Genomic DNA, 13,531 nt, shown 5'->3' on the forward strand with positions numbered 1-13,531 from the left:
ATGCCTTAACTGAACCAAAGCTAATACCCACTAGCAATGCTTCGCAGGTCTCGCCTTCTGTCGCACATGACCAGATCGTGCACAGCTTCGTTGGTGGCCTCTTTTGGCAGCCCAACTTTGTCTAAATGACACACCCCTCTACTGATCAAAGTTTGTTTTATGTTACTTAATCTGTGTAAAACCATGTGTAACACAGTCGGTGATCTTCAATAAGATATCCGTATCGTGTGTAAATGTCAGTGTGGTGGCTAGAGTATATCAGGTCGAGAACTTTTTGATCATACCTTGTATAATCCGAATAATGTATAATTATGGTGTAATATATTGCTACAGTAGTTTCCCTAAGATATCACATGACAATCAGTTAGATCATTTTACGACTGTTACCTGTAATAAAACATTATCAGATACTGTTCATTTGTATCTATTTTCAATAAATTATAATGGTTTTTCAACAAAAATTAGTTTCCATATACATGTATAGAAATTGTATGTAAAACAGATTTAAAAAAACTGAGGAGAAGCCTTTTAAGATTACTTAACAAGTCTATATTAATTAAGTGACCTCCATGGCAGGACCAATTTTATATCATGTTAAACACTATTTTTAGCTTGTGTGACTTTTGCATCAGACTGGAATCATTTATATAACTTTTGTACAGGACCATCTAAGGATCATTCCTGTGAAGTTTGCTCAAAATCTATTTTAGTGGTTTAGGAGGAGATAATGTTTAAAATTGTGGATAACTACGGACGACAAATGATGACACTTGGCCATCATAATAAGCTCACCTTTGAGTCTTTTTACTCAGATGAGCTTAAAAAGAGCCATTACTTGGCATAAGATAATTTTAGAATTATCTGCCATTAGGAATTGGCATGATATTATGACAATAAACAAGTATACCAATGAGGTAAATACTTTTTATAGTTTCTGAAAAAATGGATCTAAACAAAAAGGTAAACCAACACTGATACCAATCCGGACAAGATGGTAATGACAAAATATCCACTGTCTTTTTTTTAGCAAATATAGTATAAAACTAGAACTGCCACTATCATGGCGTGAATACCCCCGCATACCACTTTGTCAGAATCAACAGTGGCCATTTAGAGCTCAAGGACAACCTCCCTGCCAAATCTGAGGTTACTAAGCCAGTGCATTGCTAAGTTATGTATTCTACATGCTTTAAATGTGAAAATGTCAAAATCAATACATTGCGGACAGGACATTCTATAGCAATTGAGAAGAAAAGCTTTTTTTTTGTCAAGGTCCCTGTGACCTTGACCTTTGACCCAGTGACCCCAAAATCAATAGGGATCATCTTATAGTCATGATCAACATCTATGCCAAATTAAAGACTGTGGGTCAAAGGATTCTTAAGTTAATGGGTGGACAAACTTTTTGAAGTCAAAGTCCCTATGACCTTGACCTTTGATCCAGTGACCTCAAAATCAAAAGGGGTCATCTACTAATCATGATCAACATCCATGCCAAATATGAAGACTGTGGGTCAAAGGAATCTAAGTTATTGGGCAGACAAACTTTTTGAAGTCAAAGTCCCTGTGACCTTTGACCTGGTGACCTCAAAATCAATAGGGGTCATCTACTAATCATGACTTACCTCCATTCCAAATATGAAGACTGTGGGTCAAAGGAATCTTAAGTTATTGGGCGGACAAGCTTTTTGAAGTCAAGGCCCCTGTGACCTTGACCTTTGACCTGGTGACCTTAAAATCAATAGGGGTCATCTACTAATCATGACTAACCTCCATGCCAAATATGAAGACTGTGGGTCAAAGGAATCTTAAGTAATAGGGCGGAAAAGCTTTTTCAAGTCAAGGCCCCTGTGACCTTAACCTTTGACCTGGTGACCTCAAAGTCAATAGGGGTCATCTACTTATCATGACTAACCTCCATGCCAAATATGAAGACTGTGGGTCAAAGGAATCTTAAGTTATTGGGCGGACAAGCTTTTTGAAGTCAGGGCCCCTGTGACCTTGACCTTTGACCTGGTGACCTCAAAATCGATAGGGGTCATCTACCAATCATGACTAACCTCCATGCCAAATATGAAGACTGTGGGTCAAAGGAATCTTAAGTTATTGGGCCGACAAGCTTTTTGAAGTCAAGGCCCCTGTGACCTTGACCTTTGACCTGGTGACCTCAAAATCAATAGGGGTCATCTACTAATCATGACTAACCTCCATGCCAAATATGAAGACTGTAGGTCAAAGGAATCTTAAGTTTTGGGCGGACAAGCTTTTTGAAGTCAAGGCCCCTGTGACCTTGACCTTTGACCTGGTGACCTCAAAATCAATAGGGGTCATCTACTAATCATGACTAACCTCCATGCCAAATATGAAGACTGTAGGTCAAAGGATTCTTAAGTTATTGGGCGGACAAGCTTTTTGAAGTCAAGGCCCCTGTGACCTTGACCTTTAACCTGGTGACCTCAAAATCAATAGGGGTCATCTACTAATCATGACTAACCTCCATGCCAAATATGACGACTGTAGGTCAAAGGAATATTAAGTTATTGGGCGGACAAGCTTTTTGAAGTCAAGGCCCCTGTGACCTTGACCTTTGACCTGGTGACCTCAAAATCAATAGGGGTCATCTACTAATCATGACTAACCTCCATGCCAAATATGAAGACTAAGGGTCAAAGGAATCATAAGTTATTGGGCGGACAAGAAAAAACCGACGGACGGCCGGACGGACAAGCTGATTCCAGTATACCCCTTTACAACTTTGTTGTGCGGGGGTATAAAAACAGAAATGGCAATAACTCCAAAATTTTGCAAAAGAGAGTTATGATTCTGAAGCACAGCACACTATTTAGATGAAATCAAAATTTAAAACAGAAAAAGTTTAAGTTGCATTAAAAAAACAGAAATAGTTTAGGTTTCATGTAATAATCATTCTATCTTTAGATAAGACCCTGTTTATGGCTTTTCATAGACAACCATAAATCATGTCATTATCTTAACTGACAAATTATTAAATTCATGAAACCAATTATTTTAATATTTTAATGTACTGAAGTAATTAAATTGATGTACAACTGCACAGAAATATTCATGTACAGAGACGACAGAAAGCTACAATTTAAAAACAAGACACTTACGCTTTTCTTGCATTCTAATTGTTTCAGTGTTCATATAAAATTCTTCCTCACTTGAACTTATATGATCTTCATGTTTTTCAAATATATTATTTATTAATGGAATCCACATGTTTATTTTCTGTTTTCTTCTTCAAATATAGCAAGTTTAAAAAAGTTCACTTCCCTGTGTAATGTTTTATCAATTTCTATCTGTTTGTTTAAAAATTAAACTTAACAAATCACTAAAGGTTTTTATCGTGAGAGATTTAACGTTATCATTTAAAAGCTGTAAAAATTCTCTTCCTGGGGGTATTTACCCTCATTTTATACTGTTCTATAAGTTTTCACCAATAGATCCTGTTTTGTAAGGATATAAAGACAGGGTATATATCTACAACAGCTGTATTTATACACTCAATAAAAGGTCATATATCTTATTAATATCATACAAATATCTTATTATCATACACAATTCATTATCAATATTAGACAATTAAAGCCACCCTACATGTAGGAAAATACATTTCCAGGTGGTATAAGATAATTTACTTCTATCTCTATACAGTAATGATAATGCTTTGATCCGATTGGTTTAATGTCTTATCATCCTGTTCAGACGGAATCCCACCATACACTTTCTATCTCTTAAATTGTGTTTATGTCATACTAGTCATCACTATAATGTATTCTATGCAGATACCCTATTGTAAGGATTTTACAGTGGCTGCCGGTACAAACCCGAATATCTAGCTTGAGAGTAACTGTCTACAGAATTAGCAAGGCTCTATCAAGTTTCCGCTAAACAGTTACCTGATAGATAGACTTGTCTGGGTTCAATTTTTGGAACTGTCCATTATAAATTTTAGGGAAAGCAGAATGCAAATTTATAACTTGTAAGCCACCAGTTTAGAGCCTGAATTAACAGGCTTGCTATGTAACTGGTGAGTTTATAACAAAGAGATAGACTGCTGTTATAACCAGTGGTGGAGATCACACATTAGCTACTGTTTCAGAAAATGTAATTTTAAAGAGTATGCCTAAAAAATGACTAGTATTGATGAATAATGCGGTAAATTGTTAACTGAATCATAATACTAAATGTATGTTAGTTATTTTTTCTTGCATATTCTGCCATATTCCATCATATTTTTAATTTTATACCTCAATGAAACAATTATCCATGGAAATTTTATGTCAATTTACCTGTAACTATTTTCTAACAACTGTGTATGAATTTACAACTTCATTTATAATTGCAAAATAACGTCACTTAAGCATGCAGTTTCATTCTTAAATACACCAAAATGTTTTAATTTTAATGTTGTTCATTAATAAAATGCGCTAGAATGACCCCCATTTTATAGCACGCGACTCATCTGGCAACCCCCATGCCAGAAGATTTTCTCTGAGTATTTCCAACATGGATAAAACTAATAGAAACACCAGTCTGATATGTAAGAACACACTATTCATACTGCTAACAAATATAATATGTCACGTTTTTAAATAAATCTAAACATCTTTGAGTGTATGATTGGCCTGAGCTTTTATTCCCAATACAATGTACTGCTATATTGTCCATCCTAGTCAAAATCTCACCTAGACCTATACTTCATTCAATCAATAATCTGTATTAGCACAGTGATAAATAATGTACAACAAAAAGAAGTAAACAAACCTCCTTCCTTATACTGTTCCTCCATGTTTTCCAAACAGCTTTAACATCTGTCACTTGATGTATAGATAACTACTTCATTATATTCTAAAAACTGCACACTACATGTAGACTGTTTGCTTACAGCTTTATTTACACTTCATCATAGCAAATGAGCTACTTCATTGTCATCCAATCACAATTGAACCATATCTGAAAACAAATAACAGTAATTAGTATTAAGCAGGTGTTCTGGAATGGAAACTTTAATTATCATTATTTCATTAGAATTCTATAACCGTATTTGATGGAAGGTCACAAACAAATACCTAAATACAATATGAAATGCATGGCCTTGTCACTTTATAGCGATAAAAAATTAATTTCAAAGCAATCGTTTTTTTTTATCACTCAACATATGGTAGCATTCATATCATTCATAAAATTGATACTATTACTTGAAATAAGAGGGCCATAATCATTCACCTGTAATCTATTGCTAGTAAAGGTAAATAATTTTCAATGCAGGTTATTGTGTCCCTTAAGAGTGGGTGATTTTTTACCTTACGGCCAAGATTCAAGTAAGACAATGCTGTATGCTAAATATATTATATCTAATCTTTAGGTCATCTTGTTTCTCACAAAAAAGATTTAAAGTTGTTTATTTTTCTGTTAAAGTCTATGTAAGTTTCAATATGTAACCCTTTGACTGAGGCAAAGTGTTACCTCAGGGGCATGATTTTAATTTCTTTTGTAAAGGGCCAAACATTTATGCCTTGTGTAATGTAGTTTCCAATGATAATATTTCATTTTTAAATTTTCTATTTAAGTTTCTAATACTCGGTGCTTGAACTCCTACGTAAAACTCAGCTCTGTTTATATAAATTTTCTAAAGGGCCAGCTAAGTATGGTTTATTTCTGAGAAGTTTTTAAAAAAATCTAGCATGTGGTAATGAAGACAGTCATCATATCATCACAAAGTTAACCGGTGAGCACTATGTGCTCAGGAGAGCTAAACATATGCTTGGCTTAAATAAAATACTTAATTGAAATGAGTATTTCTTTTGGACTTTTCTTCATTAATCACAATGACTGAAATAGAATCAAATTACATGTATGAAGATGTGTCTAACAGTAAAAAAATCTATCAACCATCCCAACTCCAAAAGCCTGTCAGTAGTAACAAACAATAATCAAGGGTGGCCTTAAAAAAAAGTAAAAATGATCAGGTTCTCTACTATGACATGCTCTGTGTAATGACTTTTTGTCAGAGAATTGTAGATAACCTATTATGTCTCTGCTATTTGTAAACAAATTATTTTAGTTACAAAACTATTTTCATAGAAACTTTTATCAAGTTCTATTTAAGGATTTTACATTGTCAATTTCTAAATATTCATTTAACTTTAAAAGATAGAAAGATAAAATCTACAGCTGTGTAGCTTTTATCATAAACGGGTTGTTATATACCATATTCGAGCTATCACAACTATCTGCCTTTTTGCATAAGAAAATTGTTTATTTGAAATCAAGAATATTCATTCACATATGTCATGTACTAATAGGTAGCATAAAATTTAATTTCATTGCATTTAAGTTTTATAAATACACGTAGAGGTTATTGAATGAGTGTAAGTTCAATACTGAATTGCCTCTGAAAAGCATAATTTAATTTTATTCAACAAAATCAATAAATTCAGTTAATGAACTTACACTTATTTAATATTTTACTGATCACAATCACCCAAAATAAAGACAGTTGAAAGTGAAAAAAAGTCATTTTTCAATAACCTGCCTATAGAATAACACTAACATTTAACTCGTCTTTACACTATGTTTGTACAAAGCTAATGATGTCACTTCAGAATATTAGTATATGCACGGCTGTACAGTTCCATTTTTACAGAGTCGCAAAATCGGCAGGCGTGTGTGACAAACCTTAATTATCTTTAACTCACTGAATTTGTAGACCTTCCTTCATTTGAATTAACTATTGACAGCTATTGATTAAAGAGAATAGTACATTTGAAATTTAAAGCAGCTTGCCACCAGATTAATGCTTAATTTCATGATTTTTTAAAAACTTACTTAAAAGTAAAATATTGTGGAGTGCGGACAAGAAAGTTTTTTACACATTGCAAATGGCTCTAAAAATCCATGTAAATTACCAGATAGGGGTCAAAATGCAAAAATAGCCCTTACTACACAGTGTTAGTCATGCAGTAGAAATATGGTGATATATACTACATAATCAGTCATTATTTGCATATAAATGTAAATGTTATATGTAAATTTTTAGATGGATCTTTAATCTCTTTACTTTCTTAAAAGTTCATTTCTCTCAAATTTAATTTTCTTGAAAATGTTTGGCTCATCTGGAAGTATGTAGCTTTAATGGATTTGGATATTGCAATACATATATAGAACAACCAACAGTATAGAGGCTGGTTAGAATGTACAGATGTGCAGGCTAGCCTGGCTCACACTAAACTGATGACAAAGACTTGTCACAAAAATGGTTAATATGTGGAACAACAGAGTGTTAGAACACTTTAATAAGTACAAAAAATAATTAATGTGAATCAATTGAAACAAGCAATTATCATAGCATTGCAAGCAATCCATAAGTCCCCTACTGGTTAGAACCCCAGCAACATTCTGATGGTTCATTTGCCATTCAATTTTACCAGTGAATGAATGACATGAATGAACTTAAATCTTTTGAGTTCTAAGTTTGTCTATATCACAGTAATGTGTTAAGTTTCCATTCCTTGTAAGGAAATTATGTTTATACAACCTTGTCATATTATTACGATGTGGGATTTTAAAGTAAATCCTATAAGGAATGAAGAAGTTGGAGTGAAAATACCAGTACAAGGGGGACATAATTCTGGAAATAGTCTTGCTAGAGTATTTAACCTTCTCAAAAATGTTGAGTGATAATATTAAAGAAACATATATATGAAGTTTGAAGTAGATACATTAGGAAATAAAGAAGTTATTTATAAAAGACAACATTTTTTTCCCCTAAAAAATCTAAGTTTAAGGGAGGTAATACTGATAATTTTTGTGCTAGAGTTATAAACCTTGTCACATATGATGCGGTTGATGACCAGAAACTTATATTTAAAGTTTGAAGTAAATACCTTAAGAAATAAAGAACATATAGTGAAAAAGCTGAAAAATTTAAATTGGAAATCTTGAAATTCAGGCTATTTGTTGCAATAGCAACCAGAATTTTCAACATAAGAAGAAAAGAAAAAGACGTGCATAATCTCCATACTGCCATCTATCAATATATCAAGTTTCATAAAAATATTTTCAGTACTTTTTACGTTATTGCGGGATCCAGTTTTGTGGACAGACAGACTGACTGACAGACAGACGGACAGACAGACGGAGGGTAAACCTAAAGTCCCCTCCTGTTAAACCAGTAGGGGACTAATAATAAACAATCATATTCTTGTTATAAAATCAAAATACATACTTGTACTTGTATTCATATAATTAATGTTTATGATAATAAGTATTAAATAAGGTACATTAACCAATTTCCCCATGAGCATATTGTGAAAAATGGCCGTTTTATTGAAAAGCCTCCTGTTACAAGTTCAAACTGCTATGAAACTATGAGAAATGCTTCAATACTGATGAAACTTGGCACACATGTTGACAAGACCATAGCCTCTGTAACAGCATGCTCAATCTCAAATTTCCTGTTACCAATTGGCAATGGGGGGACGTCTCATAATTGCCAAAAATCACTATTTTGCATTGTTTTTCTCCATCGAAACTGATTTCAAAGTGCTGAAACTTCTTAATGAATTGAGATAGAGTAAAAGGCTTATCAGCCTTGGTTACTAGTTACCCTAAGATTAACCTGAGGCCATTTTTAGCCTGTTACATGTCCAAAATTTTCTTGGCCATGAGGGGGACTCCTGCCACCCTTTCAACCCTCCAAACAGAACGGGGCACATCCCCCTTCTGGCAACCCCCTGATGTATCATTTAAATAAACGAAAAACAGTGTTTGGGGCCTCAATAGGGCATTTTTTCACTGTTTGAGGCCTTAAAAGGGGGAGGGCAAAAAGCTGCAGAAACACACTTATTTAAGGGCAAAGGTTAATTGTAGCTCTGCTCTAGTTAAATATTTAACTCTCTTTCCCTTTGTAAAACAATACCTTTATTACTAGAACGTAAACAAACTGGTGAGCCTTTCTTTGGACCTCATTATTGATGACAAAATATTTGGATATTTTTTGCTTGAAGTACAACAGTACTGAATGAGGTGATCCTTGTATCTCTATTGACCTAACTCGGGTATTTCTATTGCCAGTTCAAAGTATGGTAACAAAAGTACCTTTAAAAGTATAATGATTCAGAAAAGTTTAACTGGAAGTTATGTCACTGAATATTGTGATATCGATATATTATTTTGATATTCAACAATCGATACAAAATAGTTTCAAAATTAAGAATATTATACAATTTAAAAGTTCAGTGAAAATATCTCTTGTGTAAAGAGATGAAGCCACTTTTCTCTAGTTTGATTACTGGATGAATTTTTTAGAGATCTGTAAGATACATAAAACCATAAAAATATACTTTCTTTTGGTATGCTGTGTTTGTATTTACATAAACCCAAGATAGAAATATATTACTCATATTCAAATAGTTTCCACTGTACAAGCTTTTTTAAAGGATATAAATTATATATGTATCAACATATCATTGATATTTGGTTTTTGATCTATTTGTCACGGTACTGAACTGTTCACTTATTAGGGGAGATAGTGTGCAAGAAGATGGATAGCTCAGTGCTTGTGGGTAGATCCGCAGCACGGTATTCCAAGGGTCCAGAATTTGAGTTCTTGTCAGGCTGCATATTTTCCCCACCTTGTGATATTTGGCACCCAGCACTGGGCTTTGATGGTATTATATTAAGCCTTGTGTCTCATTTCACATTGTTCTCTTTACCTATTAGAAAATCAAAGATGAATTTCAATATAGTCTGGGAGTATGTCACAGTATATAACATTCACTAATTAGGGAAGAAAGTGTGTAAGCTCAGTCAGTAGAGTTGTGTTATGGTACACCAAGTGTAACAGGTTCGAGTCCTGGTCAGGCTGCACATTTTTCTCACATATAATAATACAAAATTTCCCATCAATTACAGCCCTTATTAGAAGTACAGTATTTCCTTCAAGAGTTACGGTCGAAATAATTAAAATTTGAATGTTGTTTTTGGTTTCTTTTCAATTGCCACTGCAGCACCTGCGATGCGGTGGCAATTAAAGCAATTCACCAGGGTGTGTCACTGTGGCAGTGTGCACGTGTGCATGTGGGTGTACGGACATAATCCCCTTCGGACAAAATCCCCTTCATGTATTTTTGTATATCCGGACATAATCCCCTTCATGGGTGGACATAATCCCCTTCATGTGTGAAATTTTGAAGTGGACAAAATCCCCTTCATAAAATTGTTACCTAGGACAAAATCCCCCTCGGAGGAATTTTCGGTTTTTAAATTGGGTAGGAGAGGGACATACTGCATTATGCTGTGTAGTAAATATCTTAATGTATAAATAAAAAGCACATTCAATTAGCAACATTTAAATCACATTAAAATTGCTCTGTTAAAGCATTCATAACAATCAATCAAGTAGTGCAGTGATCTTGGTTTGATTAAATTATCACTCTTTCATCAATAGAAATTGTAACAATTGATAGTATATATCAATTAGAATTATCAACTTATACAATCAATGAAACAATTATTGGCTAATAAAAATGTTTTTTATACTAATCAATTTAAAACAATTAAAGAATTGCCTTATCAAATATGTGTTATGCAGTTGATAATTTACCATAATTTTAATGAAGACTTCTAAACTAAATAAAGGTTAACTATTGATACATAATTATAAATAAAAAAAACAATAATTCATTATTTATCAATTTTTAGGGAGTATAATAAAACATTATTCATCAATTTTAATGGAGCATAATAATACATTAGAAACCTATGAAACAAGGGGATTTTGTCCGGGTAGTGTAGGGGATTTTGTCCAGCCTTGCAAAAAAATGAAGGGGATTATGTCCACCCATGAAGGGGATTTTGTCCGGGTAGGTGAAGGGGATTTTGTCCGAAGGGGATTATGTCTGACATTCGTGCATGTGACCCACAAGGCCTAAAGCATAGATATTTTGCTTAAGACATTGTCTGGTAGATCTCAACCAAGACTGTTCAAAGTAGTAACCCTGGGGTCCAAATTGGCCCTGCCCCGGGGGTTATTGGTTTTTTTTTCTATACACATATAGGAAATACTTAGCTTTGATATTTGGTATCTAATATCATCTATATGAATTTGAGATTTTGGAAACAATTTGATGCCTGACTGATCCACAGGTAAAACAACAAAAGAGCGGATAAACGCTAACCTGTGGATGTTCTTTACACCTTTAGCGCTCATAAATGTCCTAATTATATTGTTTATAGTACTTGACTGTAAAATTGAACAAGCTTTATAGCGGATATGGTGGGCTATGAATCTAGATCTACATGAGTTTTTTTTTTTGGGGGGGGGGGGGGGGGGGGCCAAGGTCTAGGAGCCCTATAATGAGATTAGCGTTATGACGGAGAGAGATTTATCGAGGGTACAGTGTATATAGTAAAAACTTAAAAAAAACTCTTATATAATTGGACTGTTCAAATTATAGCCCTGGGGAAAAATATTGGCAACACAAATGTTTTCTGAATAGGAGAAAGCTACAGTATAGATATTCTATATAAAACATTGTCTGGTGAACCTGTATCAAGATTGTTTGACTTAAATCTTTGGGTAAAATTGGACTGTGTGAGCAGTTTGAGATGTAAAATTGAATTTTAATATCAGCTGACCTAAATTTTGACATGTAACCTAAGTAACCTTCTTGCCCTTTAAGCTATATTTGAACCATGTGTTCAGATAAAGATGTAAATTGAACTTTGATATCAGCTGACATAGATTTTGACAAAGTGCCTTACTGTCTTGCCCTTTATAGTGCAGTCATGAAATTTAGGCCATGTGAATTATATGTAAGACCATGACCACCAAATTCAGTATTAGATTCAACTACATTATGGCAAAGTTCAAGTTTACAGAAACAAAAAAAATCTTCTATTCCTATACACTACATGTACTTTATAATGTTGTATTAATGCAGTGGCATAGCAATTTTCACAAATGCAAGGTTATTTTCTTTTAAAATGAAATTAATTAAAATTGAAGTGGAGACTCTGAATTACAATCTGCACATTTTCAAAAAAATGGATTCTTAGTCAGAACAGATCATTTCCTAAAATTTGATTCTTGAATTAATAAGTTCATTTCTCCAAAGGTTTCTAAGATTTGTAAATACTTCTAGTTATTTGAGATTAAATGCCATGAAGGTGCCATGTGCATATTACTTGTAGTTTACTTGAAAACAACTAATATTTTGACTAAAAAAATCTACCCGTGGCCAGTAAACAATTGTTTAAGAACAATTTTTCAAAACTCTTTTATATGTAAACTTTTGGCTCTATAGGCTAACTATCAGTTACACTTAAAGCTAAAATTGAAGTCAAGTTATGGGAGCATTGATCATGATGATCAAAAACTTGCTGGACTCTTTTAATAATGTCATTGATAAAAGTAACAGCAACAAGATAACAAGACATTAAAATAACAGACTACCATTTAATAGATGTTCTTGTACTTCTTACACTGTGAGTAATACACTGACAAGGACTAGGAAGTCACATTTTAACACACTATTTTTAAATATATATACTATCTATTAATTTATGGCAGTAGCTAGCCTAGTTGTACTTTTGTCGTATTATTCTTTTCTTCCCCTTATGCCCAGCAGAGTGAAAAATACAAAGAGCTCGCCTCTGTCATATTTTATGATTTTGCCTTGTGCCCTGTGGAGCGAAAATATGACATGGCATGCATGAATTGGCCAAATTAAAAAGTGATTTAAAATGAAAACTTCAGTACAGGTGTACTGCTGGCTAGCCTAATTAATTCGGTGTAAACTGTTTGACCCATTTTACAGGTTTTTTTCTTACTGTAAAACCGTTACAAAAACTTAAATTTGGTCTAGTTTCAAATTGAATTTGGCGATATTTCATAACCAATGCAAGTAAAAAATCAAGTTTTATATGAAAAATATGGGTAATGCTTTCGTATGGGACCTAGATCTACTTGCATTCAAATATGACTGAAGTTGGTTTTACTTTGATGTTGTTTGACAGATCTAGAGATACTATAATCATGTTAGCTGAAATCTCTTTACCTAGCCAGAGTTTAAATAATAATATTATTTACGTCTCTGACAATCTTAAAGTTAAACACTGTTAAAAAATTTGATAGATCTCAAGTAAAGTTCAACTGTTCAACTTTTGGAAGACTGTTCTCCTGCTTCATTAATTGGCTAAACAATGATGCAAATGCCTGGAAGAAAATAAAATGCATAAGTTAAATAAACTGTCAAAAAGCTTTTTAATGTGCATAGCATACTTAGACTAGAGAGTGTTAAATTAAACTTTAAAGTTTTCACCTTTTAGTATTGGATTACATTTTTTACCTGTACACCGTTTAGGTAGGAAACTACTAAAATTACTGCCGGGAATTGTTAAAGTTGAACACAACTAAATATGTCATTTTTTTTTGAACAGTGTTCAAGTCTGCTACTGGGTACATGTAAACAAATAAGCCTTTTGACAAACATCATGATGTTAT

At 33.4% G+C, this 13,531-nt stretch overlaps 1 protein-coding gene across 4 annotated transcripts in view; it reads right to left on the bottom strand.

Annotated features, from left to right (window-relative positions):
• Nucleotides 1–5,009, bottom strand: part of LOC132719559 (solute carrier family 2, facilitated glucose transporter member 10-like) — a 29,438-nt gene extending 24,429 nt beyond the window's left edge. For all 4 annotated transcript variants that reach the window (XM_060703337.1, XM_060703336.1, XM_060703338.1 and 1 more), the window contains exon 1: nt 4,789–5,009. In XM_060703337.1, coding sequence (XP_060559320.1) covers nt 4,789–4,813 — 25 coding nt within the window. In that variant the 5' untranslated portion in view covers nt 4,814–5,009. The remainder of the gene's footprint in view (nt 1–4,788) is intronic.
• Between the last annotated feature and the right edge of the window lie 8,522 nt (nt 5,010–13,531).

The sequence above is a fragment of the Ruditapes philippinarum genome, unplaced genomic scaffold (genome assembly GCF_026571515.1).
Source record: "Ruditapes philippinarum isolate M1 unplaced genomic scaffold, ASM2657151v2 ctg116_1_1_1_1, whole genome shotgun sequence".
NCBI classification, from domain to species: Eukaryota; Metazoa; Mollusca; class Bivalvia; order Venerida; family Veneridae; genus Ruditapes; species Ruditapes philippinarum.